At 68.3% G+C, this 24,779-nt stretch overlaps 2 protein-coding genes across 6 annotated transcripts; one reads left to right on the top strand and one right to left on the bottom strand.

Moving 5' to 3' along the window:
• The first annotated feature begins 331 nt into the window (after positions 1–331).
• Positions 332–20,545, top strand: DHX16 (DEAH-box helicase 16). 4 transcript variants are annotated; one of them, XM_087729830.1, is made up of 20 exons: positions 332–616; positions 985–1,235; positions 1,695–1,848; positions 2,485–2,541; positions 2,641–2,895; positions 3,757–3,984; positions 4,549–4,737; positions 5,421–5,531; positions 6,362–6,477; positions 7,752–7,962; positions 8,855–8,953; positions 9,995–10,147; positions 10,946–11,086; positions 11,872–12,034; positions 13,552–13,670; positions 14,542–14,609; positions 15,042–15,204; positions 16,722–16,883; positions 18,306–18,381; positions 20,169–20,545. In XM_087729830.1, the coding sequence occupies exons 1-20, from the start codon at positions 404–406 to the stop codon at positions 20,543–20,545; spliced, it is 3,306 nt and encodes a 1,101-aa protein (XP_087585956.1). In that variant the 5' UTR covers positions 332–403. The 4 variants fall into 4 exon arrangements, with proteins under 4 accessions (XP_087585956.1, XP_087585957.1, XP_087585955.1 ...); XM_087729831.1 differs by having other exon boundaries at positions 18,208–18,381; positions 20,169–20,371; XM_087729829.1 differs by lacking the exon at positions 14,542–14,609 and having other exon boundaries at positions 18,208–18,381.
• Positions 20,431–24,779, bottom strand: CUNH6orf136 (chromosome unknown C6orf136 homolog). Of its 2 annotated transcripts, none has more exons than XM_087730043.1 (6): positions 24,487–24,779; positions 23,114–23,429; positions 22,235–22,323; positions 21,946–22,146; positions 20,738–20,807; positions 20,431–20,642 (listed from the first exon to the last, which is right to left on the bottom strand). In XM_087730043.1, the coding sequence occupies exons 1-6, from the start codon at positions 24,762–24,764 to the stop codon at positions 20,508–20,510; spliced, it is 1,089 nt and encodes a 362-aa protein (XP_087586169.1). In that variant the 5' UTR covers positions 24,765–24,779; the 3' UTR covers positions 20,431–20,507. The 2 variants fall into 2 exon arrangements, with proteins under 2 accessions (XP_087586169.1, XP_087586170.1); XM_087730044.1 differs by having other exon boundaries at positions 23,114–23,410; positions 24,487–24,697.

Raw genomic sequence — 24,779 nt, 5'->3', positions numbered from 1 at the left:
GTGGGGGGGTGGGCCTACTCCCGTCGCCATGGCAACAAAGCCCTCTGCTTTGTCGCGGCGGGGAGGGCCGCGCCGCCGCTTGGCCGCACTGTATCGCGACAAAGTGAGAATAAAAGGTGACGGTGGCTGCGCTGAGCCCTGCTGGTGACACTGGGGACCGGGGCGGGAGGCGCGGGCGGCGGCCCTGGAGCCAGAAGGGTGGCTTTATCTTTGTAGCGGCGCGGCTCGACGGAGTATTACGGTAGGGCGGGAGTGCGCATGCGCGCCGCCACGGTAGGGCGGGAGGCGGAGGCGGGCGGGGCTACAGAAGAGCGCATGCGCAGAGCGGAGGCGAGCGGGGATTGGCTGCGGGCGGTGCGCGCGGCCTACGGCGGCCGGGAGGGAAGGCGGAAGGGGAGCGGCCATGGCGGCGGCGGCGGCGGCCCTGGAGCGCTGGGTGTCCGGGGAGCTGCAGGCGCTGCTGGGGCTGAGCGGCCGCCACGTCCCCGCCTTCCTGGTGGCGCTGGCGAAGCGGAGCCGCAGCGTGGAGGAGCTGCTGGAGCGGCTGCGGGAAACCGAGGCGCTGCGGGTGGAGGAGCCGCGCGTCCGCGCCTTCGCGCGGGAGCTGTGGGAGAAGGTGGGCGGGGCTTCACCGGGAGGGGGCGTGGCTTCGGGGGAGTGGGAGGGGCTTCTCCGTGAAGGAGCCCGTGTGGAGGCGTGGCCTGTGGGAGGTAAGGGCGGGGCTTAAGTAGAGAGGGGCGTGGCTCCTAAGGTAGAGTCCTATGGGGGCGTGGCTCTAAGGTGAGAAGGTGGGGTCTGTGTGGGTGTGGTCAGGTGGATGGAGGCGTGGCCAGTGCGGAAGGGGGCGTGGTTTGCATGGCTGAGTCCCAATAGGGTAGGGTTGATGGGGAGGGAGCAGCCAATGAGGAGTGGGGGGGGGGCGTGGCCAAGCACAAAGGGGGCGTGGTCAAGGGGGGCGTGTCCTGACGCTGTCCCCGCCCCCAGGTCCCCCGGGAGGCGCCGCGGGAGCCACCGGGCCGAGCAGCCGAGCGGGCCGCACGGGAATTGCAGCGCCGCAGCCAGGGCTACCGATTGGTCGACAGCGATGACGAGGGGCCAGGCCCTGCCCCCAGCTCCGCCCCTTCCCATGGCTCCGCCCCCAGCAGCACCGACGCTTCCCACCACCGCCGCCGCCGCCACCTCCGCCGCCGCCGCTCCGAGTCCCCCGAGGCCTCCAGCCCCTCGCCGCCGCCGCTGTGAGTCCCCCCCGGTTTTTGGGGTCCCCCCCGGTTTTCGGGGTTCCCCCCCCAGTTCTTGGGGTCCCCCCCAGTTATGGGGGTCTCAAGGTCCCCTCCTGCCCCTGGGAGGTCACCACAGGTGTCCAGGGTCACCCTGGTTCTCGGGGTCCCCCCCAATTATGGGGGCTTGGGGTCCCCTCCTGCCCCTGGGGGTCACCACAGGTTCTCAGGGCCCCCCTCGATATTGGGGTCCCCCCCGGGGGGGGTCTCAGAGTCCCCTCCTGACCCTTGGGGTCCCCCCAAGAGCTTTCGGGATCCCTTTGGGTGCTGAGTCCCCCCCTGGCATTTTGGGGTTCCCCTCTTCAGGATCACTTAAAACCCCTTCGGGCCCCCCAAATTATTAAGGTCTGTGGGTTTTGGGGTCCCCCGTGGGTTTTGGGGTGCTCCCACATGACCTCCCCCCCCCCCCCAAACCAGGGATCCGGAGCCCCCCGAGGAGCCGGAAGCGGAATGGGAAGCGTCGGAACGGGAACGACTGCGGGATCTGGAGGAACGCGACGCCTTCGCCGAGCGCCTGCGCCGCCGCGACCGCGACCGCACGCGCAGCGTCCTCGCCCGCCCCGACGCCAAGGTGATGGGTGGGGGGGAGCCGCGGTGCCTTTTGGGGGGGCCCAGCTGTGTTGGGGGGGGGGCCCTGCCGAGCTCCTGAGGGTCCTTGGGTGGGATTTGGGATCCCCGGATGGGATTTTGGGGGGCTTGGTTGGGAATTGGGGTCCCTGGAGGGGATTTAGGGGGGTTGGGTGGGAGTTGGGGTGCCTGGGTGGGGTTGGGGGGGCCCAGCTGTGTTTGGGGGGGCCCTGTCAAGCTCCTGGGGGTCCCTGGGTGGGATCTGGGGGGCAGTTGGGTGGGAATTGGGGTCCCTGGGTGGGATTTACAGGGGTCTGGATGGGATTTCATGAGTTTGGGTGGGAATTGGGGTCCCTGGGTGGGATTTGGGGGGGCCCTGCCAAGCTCCTGGGGGTCTTTCAGTGGGATTTGGGATCCCTGGATGGGATTTTGGGGGGGGTTGGGTGGAAATCGGGGTCCCTGGAGGGGATTTAGGGGGATTTTGGGTGGGATTTGGGATCCCTGGGGGGATTTAGGGGTGCCCATGAGTTAGATTTGGGTTCCCTGGATGGGCTTTAGGGGGTTTGGGTAGGAATTGGGGTCCCTCTGCAGTTAGAATTTGGGGTCCCCTCCCCTCCTCACCCCCTTTTTTCACCCCCAGGCTTACGAAGAAGCCCAGAAACGCCTCAAAATCGCCGAAGAAGATCAAAAAACCATGGTGAGCTCCAGGATCCGGCCAACCCCGTGCCGAAGCGGGGTTCCACTGAGCCCCAACACCCCCATTTCCCCCCCCCCCCCCCCTCCATGTGTCCCCCAGGTTCCAGAACTACGGAAAAAATCCCGCCGGGAATACTTAGCTAAACGAGAACGGGATAAATTGGAAGAGCTGGAAGCGGAGATCGCCGACGAGGAATATCTTTTCGGGGAAGAGGCGCTGACGGGGGCGGAACGCCGCGAGCTGGAGTACAAACGCCGCGTGCGGGATCTGGCCCGCGAGTACAAACGGGCCGGGGAGAAGGAAAAACTGGAGAAAAGTAACCGGTACTACATCCCCGAGGAGACGCGGGGCAAGGTGAGGGGCCCCCAGCCCCCGCCGGCACCCCGAATCCTCCCTCGGTCCTCTCAGGATCCCTCCCAGGATCCCCCCCAGCACCCCAAATCCCTCCTTTATCCCCCCAGGATCCCTCCCGTCACCACCAAGATCCCCCCCAGCACCCCAAATACCTGCTTTATCCCCTCAAGATCCCTCCCTCACCACCAAGATCCCCCCCAGCACCCTAAATCCCCTCCTTTATCCCCCCAGGGTCCCTCCTGTCGCCCCCAGGACACCCCCAGCACCCCAAATCCTCCCTTTATCCCCCCAGAATCTCTCCCATCACCACCAAGATCCCCCCAGCACCCCAAATCCCTCCTTTATCCCCCCAGGATCCTTCCCGTCACCACCAAGATCCCCTCCAGCGCACCAAATCCTCCCTTAATCCCCCCAGGATCCCTCCCATCTCCCGCAGGAACCCCTCCAGCACCCCAAATCCCCACTCTGTACCCCCAAGATCCCCCCATCACCACCAAGATCCCCCCAGCACCCCAAATCCCCACTCTGTCCCCCCAGGATCTCTCCCGTCACCACCAAGATCCCCCCCAGCACCCCAAATACCTGCTTTATCCCCTCAAGATCCCTCCCATCACCACCAAGATCCCCCCCAGCACCCCAAATCCCCTCCTTTATCCCCCCAGGGTCCCTTCTGTCGCCCCCAGGACCCCCCCCAGCACCCCAAATCCCTCCTTTATCCCCCCAGGATCCCTCCCGTCACCACCAAGACTCCCTCCAGCACCTCAGATTCCCTCCTCCATCTCCCCAAGGTCCCTCCTGCCGCGGCGGGGGGTTTCGGGGGGACAGCGGGGTGGTTTCACCGCTCTCATCGCCTCCCCGTAGAAGATCCCCGAGCGCGAGGAAGCGACGGGAGGGGAGGAAGAGCGAATGGCCCCCCGGGACGAGCAGCGGCGATGGGAAGAGGAGAGAATCGGGGCGGCTTCCCTGAGGTTTGGGGCGCGCGATGCCGCCCGCCGTCAGCCCCCCAAGGATTATGACTTCGTGCTGGAGGAGGATGAGATGATCCAGTTCGTCAGCGCCGTGCAGATGAAGGGCACCGAGCCTGATAAGGTGAGGGGGCAGGGGGTTTTGGGGGTGCTGGAGGGGGTCCTGGGGGTGATGGGAGGGATTTTGGGGGGGTAGAGGGGGGATTGGGGTGCTGGAGGGGGTCCTAAAGATGCTGTAGGGACCGTGTGGGCAGCGGGGGGGACCCTGGGAGGACGATGGGGGGCTGTGGGGACACTGGGGGTGACATGAGGACGCTGGGGGACCCCCGGGAGGACGATGGGGGGCTGTGGGGACACTGGAGGTGACATGAGGACGCTGGGGGACCCCTGGGAGGACGATGGGGGGCTGTGGGGACACTGGAGGTGACGTGGGGACGCTGGGGGACCCCTGGGAGGATGATGGGGGGCTGTGGGGACACTGGGGGTGACGTGGGGACGCTGGGGGACCCCTGGGAGGACGATGGGGGGCTGTGGGGACACTGGGGGTGACGTGGGGACGCTGGGGGACTCCTGGGAGGATGATGGGGGGCTGTGGGGACACCGAGGGGACCCTGGGAGGATGCCAGGGTGCCGAGGGGACCCCGAAGGTGCCGTGGGGACCCCGGAGGGACGCTGCGGGTGCCCGCAGGAGGCGCCGGCGCCGGTGCCGGAGGCGGAACGGCGACGCCAGTCGGCGCAGGAGGTGCGCCGCAGCCTCCCCATCTTCCCCTATCGCGACGAACTGGTGGCCGCCATCGCTCGCCATCAGATCCTGGTCATCGAGGGGGAGACGGGCTCTGGCAAGACCACCCAGATCCCCCAGTACCTGCACGAGGAGGTGGGGGGGCACGGGGGGGCATTGGGGGGTGGGGGGCAGGTAGGGGGGCTGGGGGGCAGCGGGGGGGGAAATGAGGGGGCATTGGGGGGCGTAGATGGGGGATTGGGGGGTATCGGGGGGTGATGGGGGGCAGATGGGGGGCTGAGGGCACTGGGGGGCAGATGAGGGGGTTGGGGGGTGACGGGGGGCAGATGGGGGAGCTCAGGGGGAGATAAGGGGGTTGGGGGCATTAGGGGGCACATAAAGGGGTATGGGGGGCAGATAGGGGGGCTGGGGGCATTGGGGGGGCAGATAAGGGGGTTGGGGGGCGATGGGGGGCAGATAAGGGGTTGGGGGGTGATGGGGGGCAGGTGGGGGAGCTGGGGGGCATCAGGGGGGTAGACAGGGGGGTTGGGGGGCATCACGGGGGTGATGGGGGGCAGTTAGAGGGACTGGGGGTGTCAGGGGGGCAGATAACGGGGTTGGGGGTATGGGGGGGCTGATGGGGGGTATCGGGGGGCAGATGGGGGGGCTTTGGGGGGCAGATAAGGGGGTTTGGGGCATTAGGGGGGCAATGGGGGGCAGATGGGGGGGCATCGGGGGGGCAATTGGGGAGCTGGGGGGTATTGGGGGGCAGGTGGGGGTTTGGGGGGGCAGGGAGGGTTTGTGTCCCCCCTCTGACAGCCGTCCCCGTCCCCTCCCAGGGCTACACGCGCCAGGGGCTGAAGATCGGCATCACGCAGCCGCGGCGCGTGGCCGCCATGAGCGTGGCCGCCCGCGTGGCTGTCGAGATGGGCACCAAGCTGGGCAACGAGGTGACACGGGGACACGGCAGGGACACGGGGAGGGATGTGGGGACACGGCGGGGGACACGGTGAGGGGGACACGGGGACGTGGAGCCAGGGGGACGCGAGGGGTGAGGGACACCCTGAGAGGTGGCTCTGGTGACCAGAGGGTGACAGGGGACCTTGGGGACACGTCCCTGTCCCAGAGGGACCCTGGGGGACACCCGGGATGTGGCTTCATCTTAAAGGACCCTGGGAGGTGGCCTTGTCCCAGGGAACCCAGGGGACGTGTCCCCATGCTGGGGACCGCAGGGGACCCCAGGGACATGTCCCCCTTGCCAGGGACCCAGGGGACACTGGGGACATGCCCTTGTCCCCGGGAGCCCTGAGGAACACTGGGGACACTAATGGCATGTCCCCGTCCTTGGGGACCCCAAGGGAGATGTCCCCACCCTGGGGACTGCAGGGGACACTGGGGACATGTCCCTGTCCCATAGGACCCTGGGGACACAGGGGACCCTAATGCCATGTCCCCATCCTAGGGGACCACAGGGGACACCTCACCATCCTGGGGACCACAGGGGACACTGGGGACACGTCCCCATGCCAGGACACCCCAGGGGGACATGTCCCCCTCCTGGGGACCTCAGGGGACTCTGGGGACACGTCCCCATCCCAGGACACCCCAGGGGGACGCCCTGGGCAAGCGAGGGGACTCCAGGCGACCCTGAGGACACTTAGGGACCCTGGAGACCACCGAGGGGGGAGCTGGGGACTCGGGGGGGGGGGGGGGGGGTGAGGGGCCCTGGGGGGAGTCAAGGGACACCGGGTGACACCGGTGACACGTCCCTTGTCCCCAGGTGGGGTACAGCATCCGCTTCGAGGACTGCACGTCGGAGCGGACGGTGCTGAAGTACATGACGGACGGGATGCTGCTGCGGGAATTCCTGACCGAGCCCGACCTCGCCTCCTACAGGTGGCCTTGGGGACACTGGGGACACGGAGGGGACATCAGGGACATGGCGGGACACCGGAGATGCTGGGGACATCGGGAGCATCGGGATGTTGGGGGAGAACGGGGGGGTTGGGGACGGCGGAGGGCAGGGGACATTAGGGGTGTCCCTAGGGGTGACACTGGGGGGACCCTGGGGACATGGGGGGGGGAGTATCTGGGGTTGGGGACAGCAGGGGGGAGCGGGGGGCATTTTGGGGGGGGTGGGGGTTTTGGGGACTTTGAGGGGACACTGGGGACAGCAGGGGGGGGGATGATTGGGGACGTTGTGGGGATGGGGGGCAGTTGGGGACAGTGGGGGGACGTTGGGGACACGTTTGGGACACAGCGAGGGGCTGGCAGAGCGGCCCCATGTCCCCAGTGCTGTCTTTCTCTTTAGTCTTACTGGTGTCACTTTGGTGTCCCCATCCCTGTCCCCACGTCCCTGTACCCGTCTTCACGTCCCTGTGTCTTGTGTCACATCTTCACACCCCTGTCCCCGTGTCCCCACGCCTGTCCCCATGTCCTCACATCCATCCCTGCGTCCCTATGTCCCCACACTTGTCCCCATGCCTGTCCCCATGTCCCCATACCTGTCCCTATGCTTGTCCCCACATCCCCCACGCTTGTCCCCGTGTCCCCACATCCCCATACCTGTCCCCACATCCCGACGCTTGTCCCCACGTCCCCCATGCCTGTCCCCACGCTTGTCTCCATGTCCCCAAATCTGTCCCCATACCCGTCCCCATGTCCCTACACTTGTCCCCACGTCCCCATATCCGTCCCCATGTCCCCCACACTTGTCCCCATGTCCCCATACCCGTCCCCATGTCCTTAAACTTGTCCCCATGTTCCCATATCTGTCCCCATGTCCCCATATCCGTTCCCATGTCCTTACACTTGTCCCCATGTCCTTACACTTGTCTCCATGTCCCCATATCCGTCCCCATGTCCCCCACGCTTGTCCCCATGTCCCCCACGCTTGTCCCCATGTCCCTACACTTGTCCCCATGTCCCTACACTTGTCTCCATGTCCCCATATCCGTCCCCATGTCCCCCACGCTTGTCCCCATGTCCCTACACTTGTCTCCATGTCCCCATATCTGTCCCCATGTCCCCCACGCTTCTCCCCACGTCCCCGTCCCCATCCCCTTACGCTTGTCCCCCTGTCCCCATATCCGTCCCCGCGTCCCCCACGCTTGTCCCCACGTCCCCCACGCCCGTCCCCACGTCCCCACGTCCGTCCCCCGGCCCCGCAGCGTGATCATGGTGGACGAGGCCCACGAGCGCACCCTGCACACCGACGTCCTCTTCGGCCTGATCAAGGACATCGCCCGGTTCCGTCCCCAGCTGAAGGTGCTGGTGGCCTCGGCCACCCTCGACACCCAGCGCTTCTCCGCCTTCTTCGACCAGGCCCCCGTCTTCCGCATCCCCGGGCGCCGCTTCCCCGTCGACATCTACTACACCAAGGTGACGGGGACACGGGGACGTCGGGGGACGGAGGGGGACACGGGGGGGCGTAGGGTGCTGGGGGACAAGGGGACATGGGAGGGACGCAGGGACAGGGGGATGTAGGGGCGCTGGGGGACAAGGGGACATGGGGGGACAAGGGGACACGGGGGGACATGGGGATGTAGGGGCACTGGGGGACATTGGGGGACAAGGGGACATGGGGGGACATGGGGATGTAGGGGCACTGGGGGACAAGGGGACATGGGGGGACATGCGATGGCAGCAGGGGGATGTAGGGGCACTGGGGACAAGGGGACATTGGGGAACAAGGGGACATGGGGGGACAAGGCGACACGATGGCAGCAGGGGGGTGTAGGAGCGCTGGGGACAAGGGGACATTGGGGGACAAGGGGACACGGGGGGACGCGACGGCAGCAGGGGGATGTAGGGGCGCTGGGGGACAAAGGGACATTGGGGAACAAGGGGACATGGGGGGACAAGGGGACACGGGGGGACACCATGGCAGCAGGGGGGTGTAGGGGCGCTGGGGACAAGGGGACATTGGGGGACAAGGGGACACGGGGGGACGCGACGGCAGCAGGGGGATGTAGGGGCACTGGGGGACAAGGGGACATGGGGGGACAAGGGGACACGGGGGGACACGATGGCAGCAGGGGGGTGTAGGGGCGCTGGGGACAAGGGGACATTGGGGGACAAGGGGACACGGGGGGACGCGAAGGCAGCAGGGGGACGTAGGGGCACTGGGGGACAAGGGGACATCGGGGGACAAGGGGACATTAGGGGACATCGGGGGGACATGGGGACAGGGGGGACACGAGGGCAGCAGGGGGCTGCCTGGGGACACTTGGGGACACCCGGTGCTGATGTCCCCCCGCTGTCCCCTTCCCAGGCACCCGAGGCCGACTACCTGGAGGCGTGCGTGGTGTCGGTGCTGCAGATCCACGTCACCCAGCCCCCCGGGGACATCCTCGTCTTCCTCACCGGCCAGGTGGGTGTCCCCGCGTCCCCCCGTCCCCTCCCTGCCACCCCCGGGCGCCCCTCTGTCACCCAACCCCTTGGGGACATCGTCCTCCACACCCAGCAATTGGGTGTCACCCCCCTGCCACCCCCCTGTGTCCTTGCTGTCCCTTTCGCTGTCCCCGTCACGTTCTGATGCCCCCAGTGTCACCCCAGTGTCCCCTGGGTGTCCCCATCCCCTGGTGTCCCTGATGTCCCCCTGGGTGTCTCTGTTCCCGTGGCCGTCCCCTTCCTCCTGATGTCCCTGGTGTCCCCCCTCAGTGTCCCCATTCCCCCTGAATGTCCCCATTCCCCTGGTGCCCCCGATGTCCCTCTGGATGTCCCCATCCTTCCTGGGTGTCCCTGGCCCCCCCCATCTCCCTGTCTCCCTGCCATGTCCCCCCCCGGGTGTCCCTGTGTCCAACCCGGGTGTCCCCGTCCCCCCGCCCCGGTGTCCCTGTTCCCCTGAGCATCCCGTCTCCCCCCGTGTCCCCCTGTCCCCCCCCGGTGTCCCCGTCCCCCCCCGGTGTCCCTGTTCCCCTGAGCATCCCATCTCCCCGCCCGGTGTCCCCGTGTCCCCCCCTGGTGTCCCTGTCCCCCCCCGGTGTCCCTGTTCCCCTGAGCATCCTGTCCCTCCCCTGGGTGTCCCCGTGTCCCCCCAGTGCCCCCGTCCCCCCCGGTGTCCCTGCTCCCCTGAGCATCCCATCTCCCCGCCCGGTGTCCCCGTGTCCCCCCTGGTGTCCCTGTCCCCCCCGGTGTCCCTGTTCCCCTGAGCATCCTGTCCCTCCCCTGGGTGTCCCCGTGTCCCCCCGGTGTCCCCGTGTCCCCCCGGTGTCCCCGTCCCCCCGGTGTCCCTGTTCCCCTGAGCATCCCATCTCCCCCCAGTGTCCCCGTGTCCCCCCCAGTGTCCCCGTCCCTCCCCGGTGTCCCTGCTCCCCTGAGCATCCCGTCTCCCCCCCGGGTGTCCCCGTGTCCCCCCCGCTGTCCCCGTCCCCCCCCGGTGTCCCCACCGGGTGCTGAGGTGCCGCGGCAGGAGGAGATCGAGGCCTGCGTGGAGCTGCTGCAGGAGCGCTGCCGCCGCCTGGGCTCCCGCCTGCCCGAGCTGCTGGTGCTGCCCATCTACGCCAACCTCCCCTCCGACATGCAGGCCCGCATCTTCGAGCCCACCCCCCCCGGCGCCCGCAAGGTGGGCGCCGGCCCTTTAAGGGGGGGGGCGGGGCTTCCGGGGAGGGGGTGGAGTCTCAGAAGGGTGGGGGCTGGGGAGGCTGAGGGGGTGGGGCTTAATAGGGTGGGTCTAAGGGGTGGGGCTTAATAGGGTGGGGGCTAAGGGGGTGGGGCTTAGGGTGGGGGACTAAGGGGTGGGGCCTAAGGGGTGGGGCTTAGGGTGGGGGCTAAGGGGTGGGGTTCAAGGGGGTGGGGCTTGCTTGGGTGGGGTCTAAGGGGGTGGGGCTTAATAGGGAGGGGTCTAAGGGGTGGGGCTTAATAGGGAGGGGCCTAAGGGGGTGGGGCTTAATAGGGTGGGGGCTAAGGGGGTGGGGCTTAGAAAGGTGCGGTCTAAGGGGGTGGGGCTTGGTTGGGTGGGGTCTAAGGGGGTGGGGCTTAATGAGGTGGGGTCTCAGGGGTGGGGCTTAATAGGGAGGGGTCTCAGGGGTGGGGCTTAGTAAGGTGGGGTCTAGGGGGGTGAGGCTTATTAGGGTGGGGTCTAAGGGGGTGGGGCTTATTGGGGTGGGGTCTAAGGAGGTGGGGCTTAATAGGGTGGGTCTAAGGGGTGGGGTTTAATAAGGCGGGGTCTAAGGGGTGGGGCTTAGGGTGGGTTTAAGGGGGTGGGGCTTGGGGTGGGGTCTGTGGGGTGGAGTCTAAGGGTTGGGGCTTAAGGTGGAGTGAAAGGGGTGGGGCTTAAGGAGGTGGGGGCTCGGGGGGTGGAGCCAAGGGGTGGAGCCTGGGCTGGGGGCGTGGTCTGCCATGTCCCCGCCCCCCCCCGCAGGTGGTGGTGGCCACCAACATCGCGGAGACGTCGGTGACCATCGACGGCATCGTCTACGTCCTGGACCCCGGCTTCTGCAAGCAGAAGAGCTACAGCGCCCGCACCGGCATGGAGTCCCTGGTGGTCACCCCCTGCTCCCGGGTACCGCGTCACCCCGTCCCCCCCGTCACCTCCCGCGCCCTGTCCCCCCCGTGTCCCCCCCTCCCTCCCCTTCGGTGGCTGTGGCCCTTCTGCGGGGTCCTTGGGTCCCCTTGGGGGCAGCTGGCTCCTGGCGTCCTCGCGTCCCTTGGTCCCCGTGTCCCCACATCCCTTGGCCCCTGTGGCCTCAGGTCCCCATGTCCCTGCGTCCCCCAGTCTCTTCTTTGGGTCCCCACGTCCCCATGCCTCAGCGTCCCCGTGTGCAGCCATGTCCCTTGTCCCCATGTCCCCACACCCCTTAGTCCCCACGTCCCCAGGTCCCCGTGTCCCCATGTCCCCATGTCCCCGGATCCCCAGGTCTCCATGTCCCTTCTCTGGGTTCCTGTGTCCCCCTGCCTCAGTGTCCCCATGGGCAGCTTTGTCCCTTGTCCCCGTGTCCCCCACATCCCTTAGTCCCAATGTCCCCATGTCCCCACATCCCTTGGTTTCCATATCCCCGTGTCCCCATGTCCCTGGGTCCCCATGGGCAGCCGTGTCCCTTGTCCCCCCACGTCCCCATGTCCCTTGGTCCCCACATCTCTGGGTCCCCATGGGCAGCCATGTCCCTTGTCCCCCCCACGTCCCCACGTCCCTTGGTCCCCTCATCTCTGGGTCCCCATGTCCCCATTCCTCCAGGTCCCCGTGGGCAGCCACGTCCGTTGTCCCTCCACGTTCCCCCTGTCGTGTCGTCCCCCCCCCCCCCCCCCCGACCCGGTGGCCCTGCGGGTGACAAGGGACGGTGACCGCAGGCCTCGGCGAACCAGCGCGCGGGCCGCGCCGGCCGGGTGGCTCCTGGGAAATGCTTCCGCCTCTACACGGCCTGGGCCTTCCAGCACGAGCTGGAGGAGACGCCGGTGCCCGAGATCCAACGCGCCGACCTGGGCTCCCTCGTCCTCCTTCTCAAGAGCCTTGGTGAGACAGGGGCATCGGGGCATCTCGGGGGGCATCGGGGCATCTCGGGGGGCATCTCAGGGGGCACTGGAGCATCTTAGAGGGCATTGGAGCATCTCAGGAGGCATCTCAGGGGGCATTGGGGCATCTCGGGGGGCATTGGGGCATCTCAGGAGGCATCTCGGGGGGCATTGGGGCATCTCGGGGGGCATTGGGGCATCTCAGGAGGCATCTCGGGGGGCATTGGGGCATCTTAGAGGGCATTGGGGCATCTTGGGGGGCATCTTGGGGGCCACTGGAGCATCTTAGAGGGCATTGGGGCGTCTCGGGGGGCATTGGGGCATCTCAGGAGGCATCTCGGGGGGCATTGGGGCATCTCGGGAGGCATCTCGGGGGGCATTGGGGCATCTCAGGAGGCATCTCGGGGGGCATTGGGGCATCTCGGGGGGCATTGGGGCATCTCAGGAGGCATCTCGGGGGGCATTGGGGCATCTTAGAGGGCATTGGGGCATCTTGGGGGGCATCTTGGGGGCCACTGGAGCATCTTAGAGGGCATTGGGGCGTCTCGGGGGGCATTGGGGCATCTCAGGAGGCATCTCGGGGGGCATTGGGGCATCTCGGGAGGCATCTCGGGGGGCATTGGGGCATCTCAGGAGGCATCTCGGGGGGCATTGGGGCATCTCGGGAGGCATCTCGGGGGGCACTGGAGCATCTTAGAGGGCATTGGGGCTTCTCAGGAGGCATCTCAAGGGCCATCAGGGCATCTCAGGGGCCATTGGAGCATCTCGGGGGCCATCAGGGCATCTCAGGAGGCACCTCGGGGGGCATTGGGGCACCCTAAGTGGCGTGAGGACATCTAAGAGGGCACTTGGGCGTCTCAGGAGGCTCCTCAGGGGGCATGGGGACATCGTAGGGGCTGTTAGGGCGCCTCGGGAGACATCTCAGGAGCGACTGGGGCATCTCGGGGGCCATCGGGGCTTCTCAGGAGACACCTTGGGATTGGGGCGCCTTAGGGAGCTTTGGGGCCTGTCAGGAGGCATCTTCGGGGGCACTGGGACATCTTAATGGGTGTCAGGGCATCTCAGGGGACATCGTAGGGGACATTAGGGCGTCTTAGGAAGCACTGAGGCGTCTCAGGAGGCATCTTAGGGGGCACTGGGGATCTTAAGGGGCATCGGGACATCTCAGGAGGCATCTTGGGGGCCATCAGGGCGTCTCAGGAGGCAGCTTGAGGGACATAAAGGTGCCTCAGGGGACACAGGGACACCACAGGGGACATCCAGGCATCTTGGGGACCATCAGGGACCATCGGGCCATCTTAGGAGGCATCTCAAGGGCATCTTGGGGGCTGTTGGGTCACCTCGGGAGCGTCTCAGGGGATGTTTGGGGACAGGGGAGACCTCAAGGCATCTCGGGGCAGGGCCACAGCTCAGGGCCTGGGGACACTGGGGACATTCTGGGTGGGGGGGACACCCCGGGGGAGCAGGAGGGGCCTGGGGTGGCCCTGGGGTGGCAGCGGGTGACGTCCCCGTCCCCAGGCATCAACGACCTGATCCACTTCGACTTCCTGGACCCGCCGCCCCACGAGACGCTGGTGCTGGCGCTGGAGCAGCTCTACGCCCTGGGCGCCCTCAACCACCTGGGGGAGCTCACCACGGTACTGGGAGGGACTGGGAGGCACTGGGAGGGACTGGGGTGGGGGCCCTGGGGGCCCTCAGCCACTGGGTGAGCTCGCCACAGCACTGGGAGGGACTGGGATGGAGGCCCTGGGTGTCCTCAGCCCCCCATGGGTGAGCTCACCACAGCACTGGGAGCACTGGAGGGACTGGGATGGTGGTGGCGGACCCCATGGGTGAGCTCACCACAGCACTGGGAGGCACTGGGAGCACTGGGAGGGACTAGGATGGTGGTGGTGGGCCCTATGGGTGAGCTCACCACAGCACTGGGAGCACTGGGAGGGACTAGGATGGTGGTGGTGGGCCCTATGGGTGAGCTCACCACAGCACTGGGAGCACTGGGAGGGACTAGGATGGTGGTGGTGGGCCCTATGGGTGAGCTCACCATGGCGCTGGGAGGGACTGGGATGGGAGCCCTGGGCGCCCTCAACCACCTGGGTGAGCTCCCTATGGTACTGGGAGCACTGGGAGAGACTGGGACAAGGGCTCTGGGTACCCTCAGCGCCCCTGGGTGACCTCAGCCTGGTACTGGGAGCACTGGGAAGGACTGGGATGGGAGCCCTGGGTGCCCTCAACCACTGGGTGAGCTCACCATGGTACTGGAGCACTGGGAGGGACTGGGATGGTGGTGGTGGACCCCATGGGTGAGCTCACCATGGCACTGGGAGGGACTGGGATGGAGGCCCTGGGTGTCCTCAGCCCCCCTGGGTGAGCTCACCATGGCACTGGGAGCACTGGAGGGACTGGGAATGGTGGTGGTGGGCCCTATGGGTGAGCTCACCATGGCACTGGGAGCACTGGGCAGGGTTACTGGGAGCACTGGCCCCAGCGCTGTCCTCTCCCTGCCCCCAGCTGGGCCGGCGCATGGCGGAGCTGCCGGTGGAGCCCATGTTGGCCAAGATGATCCTGGCCTCCGAGCAGTGAGTGTCCCCAGGGTGTCCCCAAGGTGTCCTTGTGGTGGCCCTGCATGGCCCTTGAGTGTTCCCTGGGTTGTCCCCAGATGTCCTGGTGGTGTCCCCTGGGGTGTCCCCATGTGTCCTGGTGTCCCCTGGGTGTCCTCAGGTATCTTTGTGGTGTCCCTTGCTGTCCCCAGGCGTCCTGGTGGTGTCCCTGGGTGTCCTGGTGGTGTCCCTTGGTGTCCCCTGGTGTCCCTGGTGTCCTAGTGGTGTCCCCAGGCATCCTGGTGGTGTCCCCTGGTGTCCCCAGGAGTCCTGGGGTTGTCCCTAGACATCCCGGCAGTGTCCCCAGTTGTCCCCATGTTGTCCCAGCAACGCCCCCCTCCCCCGAACCCCCACCAGCGGCGGTGCCACCCCCCGGGTCCCCGCGGTGCCACCCGTGTCCCCTCCGGCCAGGTACGGCTGCACGGAGGAGGTGCTGACGGTGGCGGCCATGCTCTCGGTCAACAACGCCATCTTCTACCGGCCCAAGGACAAGGTCCTGCACGCCGACAGCGCCCGCCTGGGCTTCCACGTCCCCGGCGGGGACCACCTCGTCCTGCTCAACGTCTACAACCAGGCACGGGGCCACGGGGGGACACGGAGGGGACACGGGGGGGACACGGGGGGGAGGGGGTGTTTGGGGGGGTAAATGTGGGCTCTGGGGGCGTTGGGGGGCTCTGGGGACCACGGGGGCGGGCGAGGGGACAGAGGTCCCTGGCGGGTTGGGGACACGGGGTGGGTGGCCGGGAGCAGGCGCTGACGGTGTCCCTCTCCCCCCTCCCCGTGTCCCTGTGTCCCCCTGTCTTGTCCCCACGCTGTCCCTATGTCCTGTCTCCCCCTCTCCCCGTGGCCCCATCCCCGTGGCCCCCGCTGCCCTCGTGTCCCCGTCCCCATCCCTGCTCTCCCCGCATCCCCATCGCCTCGTCCCCGTGGCCCCCGTGGCCCCCCACATCCCCATCCCTGTGTCCCTCCCGTGTCCCCCTGTCCCCCCATGTCCCCCCATGTCCCCCCACATCCCCATCCCCATGTCCCCCATGTCCTTGTGTCCCCCATGTCCCTCCCGTGTCCCCCCGTGTCCCCATCTCCCCCCATGTCCCCCTGTCCCCCCATCCCCATGTCCCCTATGTCCCCCCATCCCCGTGTCTCCCCCGTGTCCCCCCCATCCCCATGTCCCTGTGTCCCCCATGTCTCCCCCATCCCCGTCTTCCCTATCCCCATGTCCCCTGTGTCCCCGTGTCCCCCCATCCCCATGTCCCCTGTGTCCCCCCTGTCCCCCCATCCCCGTGTCCCCCCCGTGTCCCCCATATCCCCCCCCATCCCCCTGTCCCCTGTGTCCCCTATGTCTCCCCCATCCCCGTGTCCCCCCCATGTCCTCATGTCCCCATGCCGTGTCCCCCACGTCCCCCCCATCCCCATGTCCCTGTGTCCCCCATGTCTCCCCCCATCTCTGTGTCCCCCCATGTCCCCATCCCGTGTCCCCCATGTCCTCCCCATCCCCATGTCCCCCCTGTCCCTCCCATCCCCGTGTCCCCCCCGTGTCCCCCATGTCTCCCCCATCCCCGTGTCCCCTGTGTCCCCCGTGTCCCCCCCATGTCCCCCCCATCCCCATGTCTTTCCCATCCCCATGTCCCCCCTGTCCCCCATGTTCCCCCCATCCCCGTGTCCCCCCCATGTCCCCCCCATCCCCATGTCCCCTCCATCCCCATGTCCCCCTTGTCCCCCCTTGTCCCTCCCGTGTCCCCCCGTGTCACCATCTCCCCCCATGTCCCCCCGTCCCTCCCTGTCCCCCATGTCCCCTATGTCCCCCCATCCCCGTGTCCCCTATGTCCCCCCATCCCCGTGTCTCCCCCGTGTCCCCCCCATCCCCATGTCCCTGTGTCACCCCTGTCCCCCCATCCCCGTGTCTCCCCCGTGTCCCCCCATCCCCATGTCCCCTATGTCCCCCCATCCCCGTGTCTCCCCTGTGTTCCCCCCATCCCCATGTCCCTGTGTCCCCCATGTCTCCCCCCATGCCCCCCCCATCCCCCTGTCCCCTTCATCCCCGTGTCCCCCGTGTCCCCCTTGTCCCCCCGTGTCCCCCCGTGTCCCCGGCAGTGGGTGGCCAGCGGGCACTCCCTGCAGTGGTGCTACGAGCACTTCGTCCAGGCGCGCTCCCTGCGCCGGGCGCGGGACGTGCGGGAGCAGCTGGAGGGGCTGATGGAGCGCGTCGAGGTCGCCCCCTCCTCCTGCGCCGGCGACTACGGCCCCGTCCGCAAGGTCACCCCAGCCCCCGGGCCCCCCCCTCCCCCGCCCCCCAAACGAGCCCTCGGGACCCTCGTGCCCTCCAGGGCCCCTCTCGGGCGCCCCGTTTCCCCCTTGCCACCCCCCCTTTCCCCTTCTGGGACCCCCCAGGAGCCCCTGAGACCCCCCCCCAGTTTCCCCCAGGACCTGCAGGGACCCCCTTCCCCCCCCGAATCCCCAGGGACCCCCATTTCCCCCCGTGGGACCCCCTGGTACCCCCATTTCACCCCCTGGGACCACCTTGGCCCCCCATTTCCCCTCCTTTGATCCCCAGGGACCCCCCGTTTCCCCTCCTGGCACCTCTCAGGAGCCTCTGGGACCCCCAGGTTCCTCCTAGGACCCATGGGGACCCCCATTTCCCCTCCCGGGACCCCCAAGTTCCCCCCAGAACCTGCAGGGACCCCCATGGGACCCCCAGTTCCCCTCCTGGGACCCCCAAGTTCCCCCCAGAACCTGCAGGGACCCCCATGGGACCCCCAGTTCCCTCCCTGGGACCCCCAGATTTCCCTCAGGACCTGCTGGGACCCTCATGGGACCCCCAGGGACCCCCAGTTCCCCTCCTGGGACCCCCAAGTTCCCCCCAGGACCTGCAGGGACCCCCATGGGACCCCCAGTTCCCCTCCTGGGACCCCCAAGTTCCCCTCAGGATGTGCTGGGACCCCCAGTGTCCCCCAGTTCCCCTCGTTCCCCTCCTGGGACCCCCATTTCCCCTCCTGGGACCCCCAAGTTCCCCCAGGACCTGCAGGGACCCCCATGGGACCCCCAGTGTCCCCCAGTTTCCCTCCTGGGACCCCCGAGTTCCCCCCAGGACCTGCAGGGACCCCCATGGGACCCCCAGTGTCCCCCAGTTTCCCTCCTGGGACCCCCGAGTTCCCCCCAGGACCTGCAGGGACCCCCATGGGACCCCCATGGGACCCCCAGTGTCCCCCAGTTCCCCTCCTGGGACCCCCGAGTTCCCCCCAGGACCTGCAGGGACCCTCATGGGGCCTCCAGGGACCCCCATTTCCCCTCCTGGGACCCCCAAGTTCCCCCCAGGACCTGCAGGGACCCCCATGGGACCCCCATGGGACCCCCAGTGTCCCCCAGTTCCCTCCCTGGGACCCCCAGATTTCCCTCAGGACCTGCTGGGACCCTCATGGGGCCTCCAGGGACCCCCATTTCCCCTCCTGGGACCCCCAAGTTCCCCCCAGGACCTGCAGGGACCCCCATGGGACCCCCAATTCCCCTCCAGCATCCCCTAGCACCCCTCCCCACCCCCACCCCCCCCAACGCTGACCCCCCCCCCACCCCCCCCCCCCAGGCCATCACCGCCGGTTTCTTCTACCACACGGCGCGGCTGACGCGGGGCGGGTACCGGACGGTGAAGCACCAGCAGACGGTGTTCATCCACCCCAACAGCTCCCTCTTCGAGGAGCAGCCCCGCTGGGTGCTCTACCACGAGCTCGTCTTCACCACCAAGGAGTTCATGCGGCAGGTGGGGGCGGGGCGTGGGGACACTGGGACAGGGACGTGGGGACACTGGGACAGGGCCATGGGGATGGGGACAGGGACGTGGGGACACTGGGACAGGGCCAGGGCCATGGGGATGGGGACAGGGACACTGCTATGGGCATGGGGGACAGGGCCATGGGGACACTGGGACAGGGACACAGGGATGTGGCCGTGGGGATGGGGACAGGGCCATGGGGATGGGGACGTGGCTGTGGGGACACTGGGACAGGGCCAGGGCCATGGGGATGGGGACAGGGACGTGGGGACACTGGGACAGGGCCAGGGCCATGGGGATGGGGACAGGGACACTGCTATGGGCATGGGGGACAGGGCCATGGGGACACTGGGACAGGGACACAGGGATGTGGCCATGGGGATGGGGACAGGGCCATGGGGATGGGGACGTGGCTGTGGGGACACTGGGACAGGGCCAGGGCCATGGGGATGGGGACAGGGACGTGGGGACACTGGGACAGGGCCAGGGCCATGGGGATGGGGACAGGGACACTGCTATGGGCATGGGGGACAGGGCCATGGGGACACTGGGACAGGGACACAGGGATGTGGCCATGGGGATGGGGACAGGGCCATGGGGATGGGGACGTGGCTGTGGGGACACTGGGACAGGGCCAGGGCCATGGGGATGGGGACAGGGACGTGGGGACACTGGGACAGGGCCATAGCGATGGGGACAGGGACGTGGGGACACTGGGCCAGGGCCAGGGCCATGGGGATGGGGATGTGGCTGTGGGGACACTGGGACAGGGCCAGGGCCATGGGGATGGGGACAGGGACGTGGGGACACTGGGCCAGGGCCAGGGCCATGGGGATGGGGACGTGGCTGTGGGGACACTGGGACAGGGTCAGGGCCATGGGGATGGGGACAGGGCCATGGGGATGGGGACGTGGCTGTGGGGACACTGGGACAGGGTCAGGGCCATGGGGATGGGGACAGGGACATGGGGACACTGGGACAGGGCCAGGGCCATGGGGATGGGGACGTGGCTGTGGGGACACTGGGACAGGGCATGGGGACACGGCCCTGGGGATGGGGACAGGGATGCTGCTGTGGGCATGGGGACAGGGCCGTGGGGACATGGCCATGGGGACGCTGGGACAGGGATGTGGCTGTGGGGATGGGGACAGGGACAGGGCCATGGGGACGGGGACACTGCTATGGGCATGGGGGACAGGGCCATGGGGACACTGGGACAGGGACACAGGGATGTGGCCGTGGGGATGGGGACATTGGGACAGGGACACAGGGACACAGCTATGGGCATGGGGACATGGGCATGGGGACGTTGGGACAGGGACACTGCTGTGAGCATGGGGACAGGGCCATGGGGACACTGGGACAGGGACATGGGGACAGGGATGTGGCCACAGGGATGGGGACAGGGACACTGCTATGGGGATGTCACCATGGGGACAGGGACAGGGACACTGCCATGGCCACGGGGACACTGGGACAGGGATGGGGACACAGGGATGGGGGACACAGCCAGGGACGCTGGGGACAGGAGGATGACAGGGACCCCATAGCCATGTCCCCAGGGGGACCAGGGTGACAGGGACCCGGTGGCCACGTCCCCATGGTGGGGATCAAGGACAATGGGACAACAGGGACCCGGTGGCCTTGTCCCCTTTGCGACCAGGGCGATGACCCGGGGTCCCCACCGTGTCCCCCGCGGGCTTGGGGTGCCAGGCCGGTCCCCGAGGCCACCAAGTGACCCCCGCCCCGTGTCACCCCGTCCCCTTTGTCCCCAGGTGATCGAGATCGACAGCGCCTGGCTGCTGGAGGTGGCCCCCCATTACTACCAGGCCAAGGAGCTGGAGGACGCCAGCGCCCGCAAGATGCCCAAGAAAGTGGGCAAGAGCCGGGAGGAGCTGGGCTGAGGCGCCCCGGGGACGCTTGGGGACACTTGGGGACACTTGGGGACACCCCCAGCCAATACAGCTGGTTTGGAAGACGAGCGGCTCCCGGCTCCCTCCGCCCCTCCCCGTTTGGGGACGCGGCTGTCCCCTCCGGTCACGTCCGTCTGGTTTTTATTCTGTACATTAAGTTAAGGGGGGGGGGGGGTGACACGGGGACAAGGATTCGGGGACTCAGGTGTCCCCCGAGGTGGCAGGGGGCTTCAGGGTGAGGCGTAAGGCCGGTCCCGGCTCGGCCAGCGCCACCGCCACCGCCGCTGCCACCAGCAGCTTCTTGGCCTCGGTCACGGCTGTGGGGGCTGGCATCAGCTGGCGGGGGACAAAATTAGGGTCGGGGGGGACACGAGGGGCACTGCGGTGTCCCCCGGCGTCCCCCGGTGTCCCCCGGTGTCCCCCGGCCTTACCTTGTCCACGCGGTGGCAGCGGATGAGCCCCTGCGAGTTGAGGAAGAAGGTGGAGAAGGCGTCGTAGGACCTGGGGGGGGGGACGGAGTCAGGGGAGGGCGTGGGGACACGGGGACATGGGGCTGGCATCCCACCCTGGGGAGGGACAGGGATATGGGGACACGGGGGACATGGGGACATGGGGCTGGCATCCCACCCTGGGGAGGGACAGGGACATGGGGACACGGGGGACATGGGGACATGGGGCTGGCATCCCACCCTGGGGAGGGACAGGGACATGGGGACACGGGGGACATGGGGACATGGGGCTGGCATCCCACCCTGGGGGGTGACAGGGACATGGGAACACAGGGCTGGCATCCCACCCTGAGGAAGGACAGGGACATGGGGACATGGGGACATGGGGCTGGCATCCCACCCTGGGGAGGGACAGGGACATGGGGACACGGGGGGACATGGGGACACGGGGCTGGCATCCCACCCTGGGGAGGGACAGGGACATGGGGACTCAGGGGACATGGGGCTGGCATCCCACCCTGGGGAGGGACAGGGACATGGGGACACGGGGGACATGGGGCTGGCATCCCACCCTGGGGAGGGACAGGGACATGGGGACACGGGGGACATGGGGACATGGGGCTGGCATCCCACCCTGGGGAGGGACAGGGACATGGGGACTCAGGGGACATGGGGACATGGGGCTGGCATCCCACCCTGGGGAGGGACAGGGACACGGGGACTCAGGGGACACGGGGCTGGCATCCCACCCTGGGGAGGGACAGGGACATGGGGACACGGGGGACATGGGGACATGGGGCTGGCATCCCACCCTGGGGAGGGACAGGGACACGGGGACTCAGGGGACACGGGGCTGGCATCCCACCCTGGGGAGGGACAGGGACGTGGGGGCACAGGGACAGAGAGGACACAGCTCTGCGGTGACAGAGGGGACGCGCGGCAGCTGGGCCCCGGGCTGAGGGGGACGCAGGGCTCCAGTGACAAAGGGGAGGTGGGGCTGTCGGGCCCCGGGGTGACAAGGACACGGTGACAAAAGGGTGACAAGGACACGGTGACAAAGGGGCCACGGGGTGACCCAACCTCCTGGTCCACGGTGCCGCAGCAGGTACCAGGGCGAGAGGGGGTGAGAGGGGGTGGCAAGGGGTGATGGGGGGGGGGGTGACGGGGGGGGGGGGTGACGGGGTGCTGACCGCAGGAGGTGACGCTTGTCGCGGCGGTAGAAGCGCAGGAGGCAGAGGTGGAGGGGCAGCCCCGTCAGGCGCCAGCGCGCCCGGATGCTCCAGTCCTCGGGGTGCCGGGTGAGCGCCAGCACCTCCAGCCGCAGGCTGGCGAAGTAGCCCCAGGCCACCGCCCGGCAGAGGGCCACCGCCACCTGGTACATGGGCCGCCCGCTGGCGGCGGGGACAGGGAGGCGGTGGTTGGCACAACCGCGCCTCCCCCGCTGTCCCCCCCGCCCCGGGGAGGCCGGGGGTGGCTCACCGCGTGTGCAGGCGCAGGGCGGGGTGGATGAACTCCACGTCGGGGGAGTAGAGGCCGTAGTCGGGGATCTTCAGGAAGAAATTGGGGAGCTGGGGGGAGGGGGTGGGGGAGGGTCAGGGGGGTGGGGGAGGGGGGCCACCCCCACCCCCCCCCCAGGGGGACACGGAGTCCCCCAGCGGCTGGGTGTAGGGGTTGGGGGGCGGGGGCGCCGGGGGGGCCCCCCTCCCCCTTGTCACCCCTTCCCCATCTTGTCACCCCGTCTTGTCACCCCCCCCAATCTTGTCACCCTCCTACCTTGTCACCCTTCCAAACTTGTCACCACTCTTCCATCTTGTCACCCCCCTCCATCTTGTCACCCTCCTACCTTGTCACCCCCCAATCTTGCCACCACTCCTCCATCTTGTCAACCCCCTCCATCTCGTCACCCTCCTACCTTGTCACCCTCCATCTTGTCACCCCTCTCCCATCTTGTCACCCACCCAATCTTGTCACCCCCCTCCATCTTGTCACCCCCAAACTTGTCACCCCGCCAAACTTGTCACCCCCCATCTTGTCACCCTCCTACCTTGTCACCCTTCCAAACTTGTCACCACCCTTCCATATTGTCACCTCCCCACCTCGTCACCCTCCTCCCAATCTTGTCACCCTTCCCACCTTATCACTCCCATCTTGTCACCCCCATCTTGTCACCCCTCTCTCACCTTGCCACCCCCACCTTCTCACCCCCTTCCCACCCTGTCACCCCCACCTCGTCACCCCGTGCCCCGCAGTGCCACCGAGGCCACCCCCCCATACTGACACCCCCTATAGCGCAGGAAGAACCCCCCCAAAGCCCCCCCCCCCCCCCCCCGATGTCACCTTCTCGCCACCCTCGGTCACCTCGTGCTGCAGCTTCTGGTGCATGACGGCCAAGTGCTCCTCCATGCTGGGCGGGGGGCGGCGGGGCGGCCCGGCGGGGGCCAGGAAGGCGGCCGGGGGCCGCAGGAGGAGGACGGCGGCGGCGGCGGGGCCATCGCGGACGGCGATGTCATCTTCCCGCCGCCCGTCCACCGTAGTGATGTCACCCTCCATCCCCTCCGGGGGGGACAAGGCTCGAACGCGGGGGGGGCCGGGGGGCCGGGCTGGGGGGGGCAGGAGGGGCAGCGCCGAAAGGGGGCCGCGGGTGGGCTCCAGGTCCTGGGGGATGGGGGACGGCCTGGGTGGGGGTGACGTCCCCAAGGGGGGGTGCGGGGCACCGGCAGGGCCCCCCGGCCACGGAGCTGCCCCGTGGGGGGGGGGGAGCTGCCCCATGGGAGAAAGGAGCTGCCCCGTAGGGGGGGATCTGCCCCATGGGGGGAGGGATCTGCCCCATAGGAGAAAGGATCTGCCCCATGGGGGGAGGGATCTGCCTCATGGGGGGAGGGATCTGCCCCATAGGGGGTGATCTGCCCCATGGGAGGAGGGATCTGCCCCATGGGGGGAGGGATCTGCCCTATGGGAGGAGGGATCTGCCCCATGGGGGGAGGGATCTGCCCCATGGGGGGTGAACTGCCCCATAGGAGAAAGGATCTGCCCCATGGGAGGAGGGATCTGCCCTATGGGAGGAGGGATCTGCCCCATGGGGGGAGGGATCTGCCCCATGGGGGGTGATCTGCCCCATAGGAGAAAGGATCTGCCCCATGGGGGGAGGGATCTGCCCCACAGGGACCCAGCAGGACCCCAGGGACGGAGCCGCCCCACGCAGGGGACCCTCAGCCCCCCACGGCCCCGCCCCCACGCCGCAGGCCCCGCCCCCACGGCGGGCTCCCCCCCCAGCAACCTGGTCCCAAGGCCGCGATTTGCATAACCACGCCCCCTTCGGGCCAGCCGGCCCCGCCTCTCCTCACTTCTACATAGCGGTATCTATTTGCATAGCCACGCCCCCAAACAGCAGTCCCGCCCCACCTCAGTGCCCCCCCGTGGCGTCTATTTGCATAGCCACGCCCCCAATCAGCAGCAAAAGCCCCCCCCACTGCTTCTCCGCGGTTACATTTGCATAGCCACGCCCCCAAACAAGCTCCCCGTCCTATCCCTTTCCACTCCGCGACGTCTATTTGCATAGCCACGCCCCCACCCCACGTCTACCCCGCGACGTCTATTTGCATAGCCACGCCTACCCGCCCCGCCCCTACGCCGCGGCTCCTATTTGCATGGCCACGCCTCTCCCCGCCCTCCATTTGCATACCCCGCCCTCTCCCCTCAGCACGGCCCCGCCCCCTCCCCTCGACCCTCACCTGCGGCCGCGCTCGGTAACGGCGTCGCGGCGGCTGCGGGCCGGCCCCCGCGGCCTCGGCCGGGACCCAGGGGCGGAGGGAGGCGGCGGGGCGGAGGCGGACGGCGGCGGCCCGGCCGTGCCGGTACATGGCGGAGCCCCCCCCCCCCGCCGCGGCTTCGCCTCGGCCGCGCCTCGCCTCAAGCCGGCGCTCGCACTGCGCCTGCGCCTGCGCCGCCGGCCCCGCCCACGCCCCGCCCCAAGCGCATGCGCGGAGGGCGACGGCGGCGGCGTGCGCATGCGCGGGGAGAAAGA

Source organism: Nipponia nippon, unplaced genomic scaffold (assembly GCF_047370975.1).
Source record: "Nipponia nippon isolate SJK-2023a ecotype South Korea unplaced genomic scaffold, ASM4737097v1 scaffold_47, whole genome shotgun sequence".
NCBI lineage: Eukaryota > Metazoa > Chordata > Aves > Pelecaniformes > Threskiornithidae > Nipponia > Nipponia nippon.
Note: the sequence above shows the minus strand (reverse complement) of the source record. Positions and strands in the feature narration are given on the sequence as shown.

Coding starts and splice junctions, on each gene's coding strand:
- DHX16 (XM_087729829.1), top strand. CDS start 404: ATGGCGGCGGCGGCGGCGGCCCTGGAGCGCTGGGTGTCCGGGGAGCTG. Junction 1,849..2,484: donor TCGCCCGCCCCGACGCCAAG/GTGATGGGTGGG, acceptor TTTCACCCCCAG/GCTTACGAAGAAGCCCAGAA. Junction 13,671..15,041: donor ACCTGGGGGAGCTCACCACG/GTACTGGGAGGG, acceptor CCCTCCGGCCAG/GTACGGCTGCACGGAGGAGG.
- CUNH6orf136 (XM_087730043.1), bottom strand. CDS start 24,764: ATGCGCACGCCGCCGCCGTCGCCCTCCGCGCATGCGCTTGGGGCGGGG. Junction 22,324..23,113: donor ACCAGAAGCTGCAGCACGAG/GTGACCGAGGGT, acceptor CCCTCCCCCCAG/CTCCCCAATTTCTTCCTGAA. Junction 22,147..22,234: donor GCCCTGCGCCTGCACACGCG/GTGAGCCACCCC, acceptor CCCCGCCGCCAG/CGGGCGGCCCATGTACCAGG.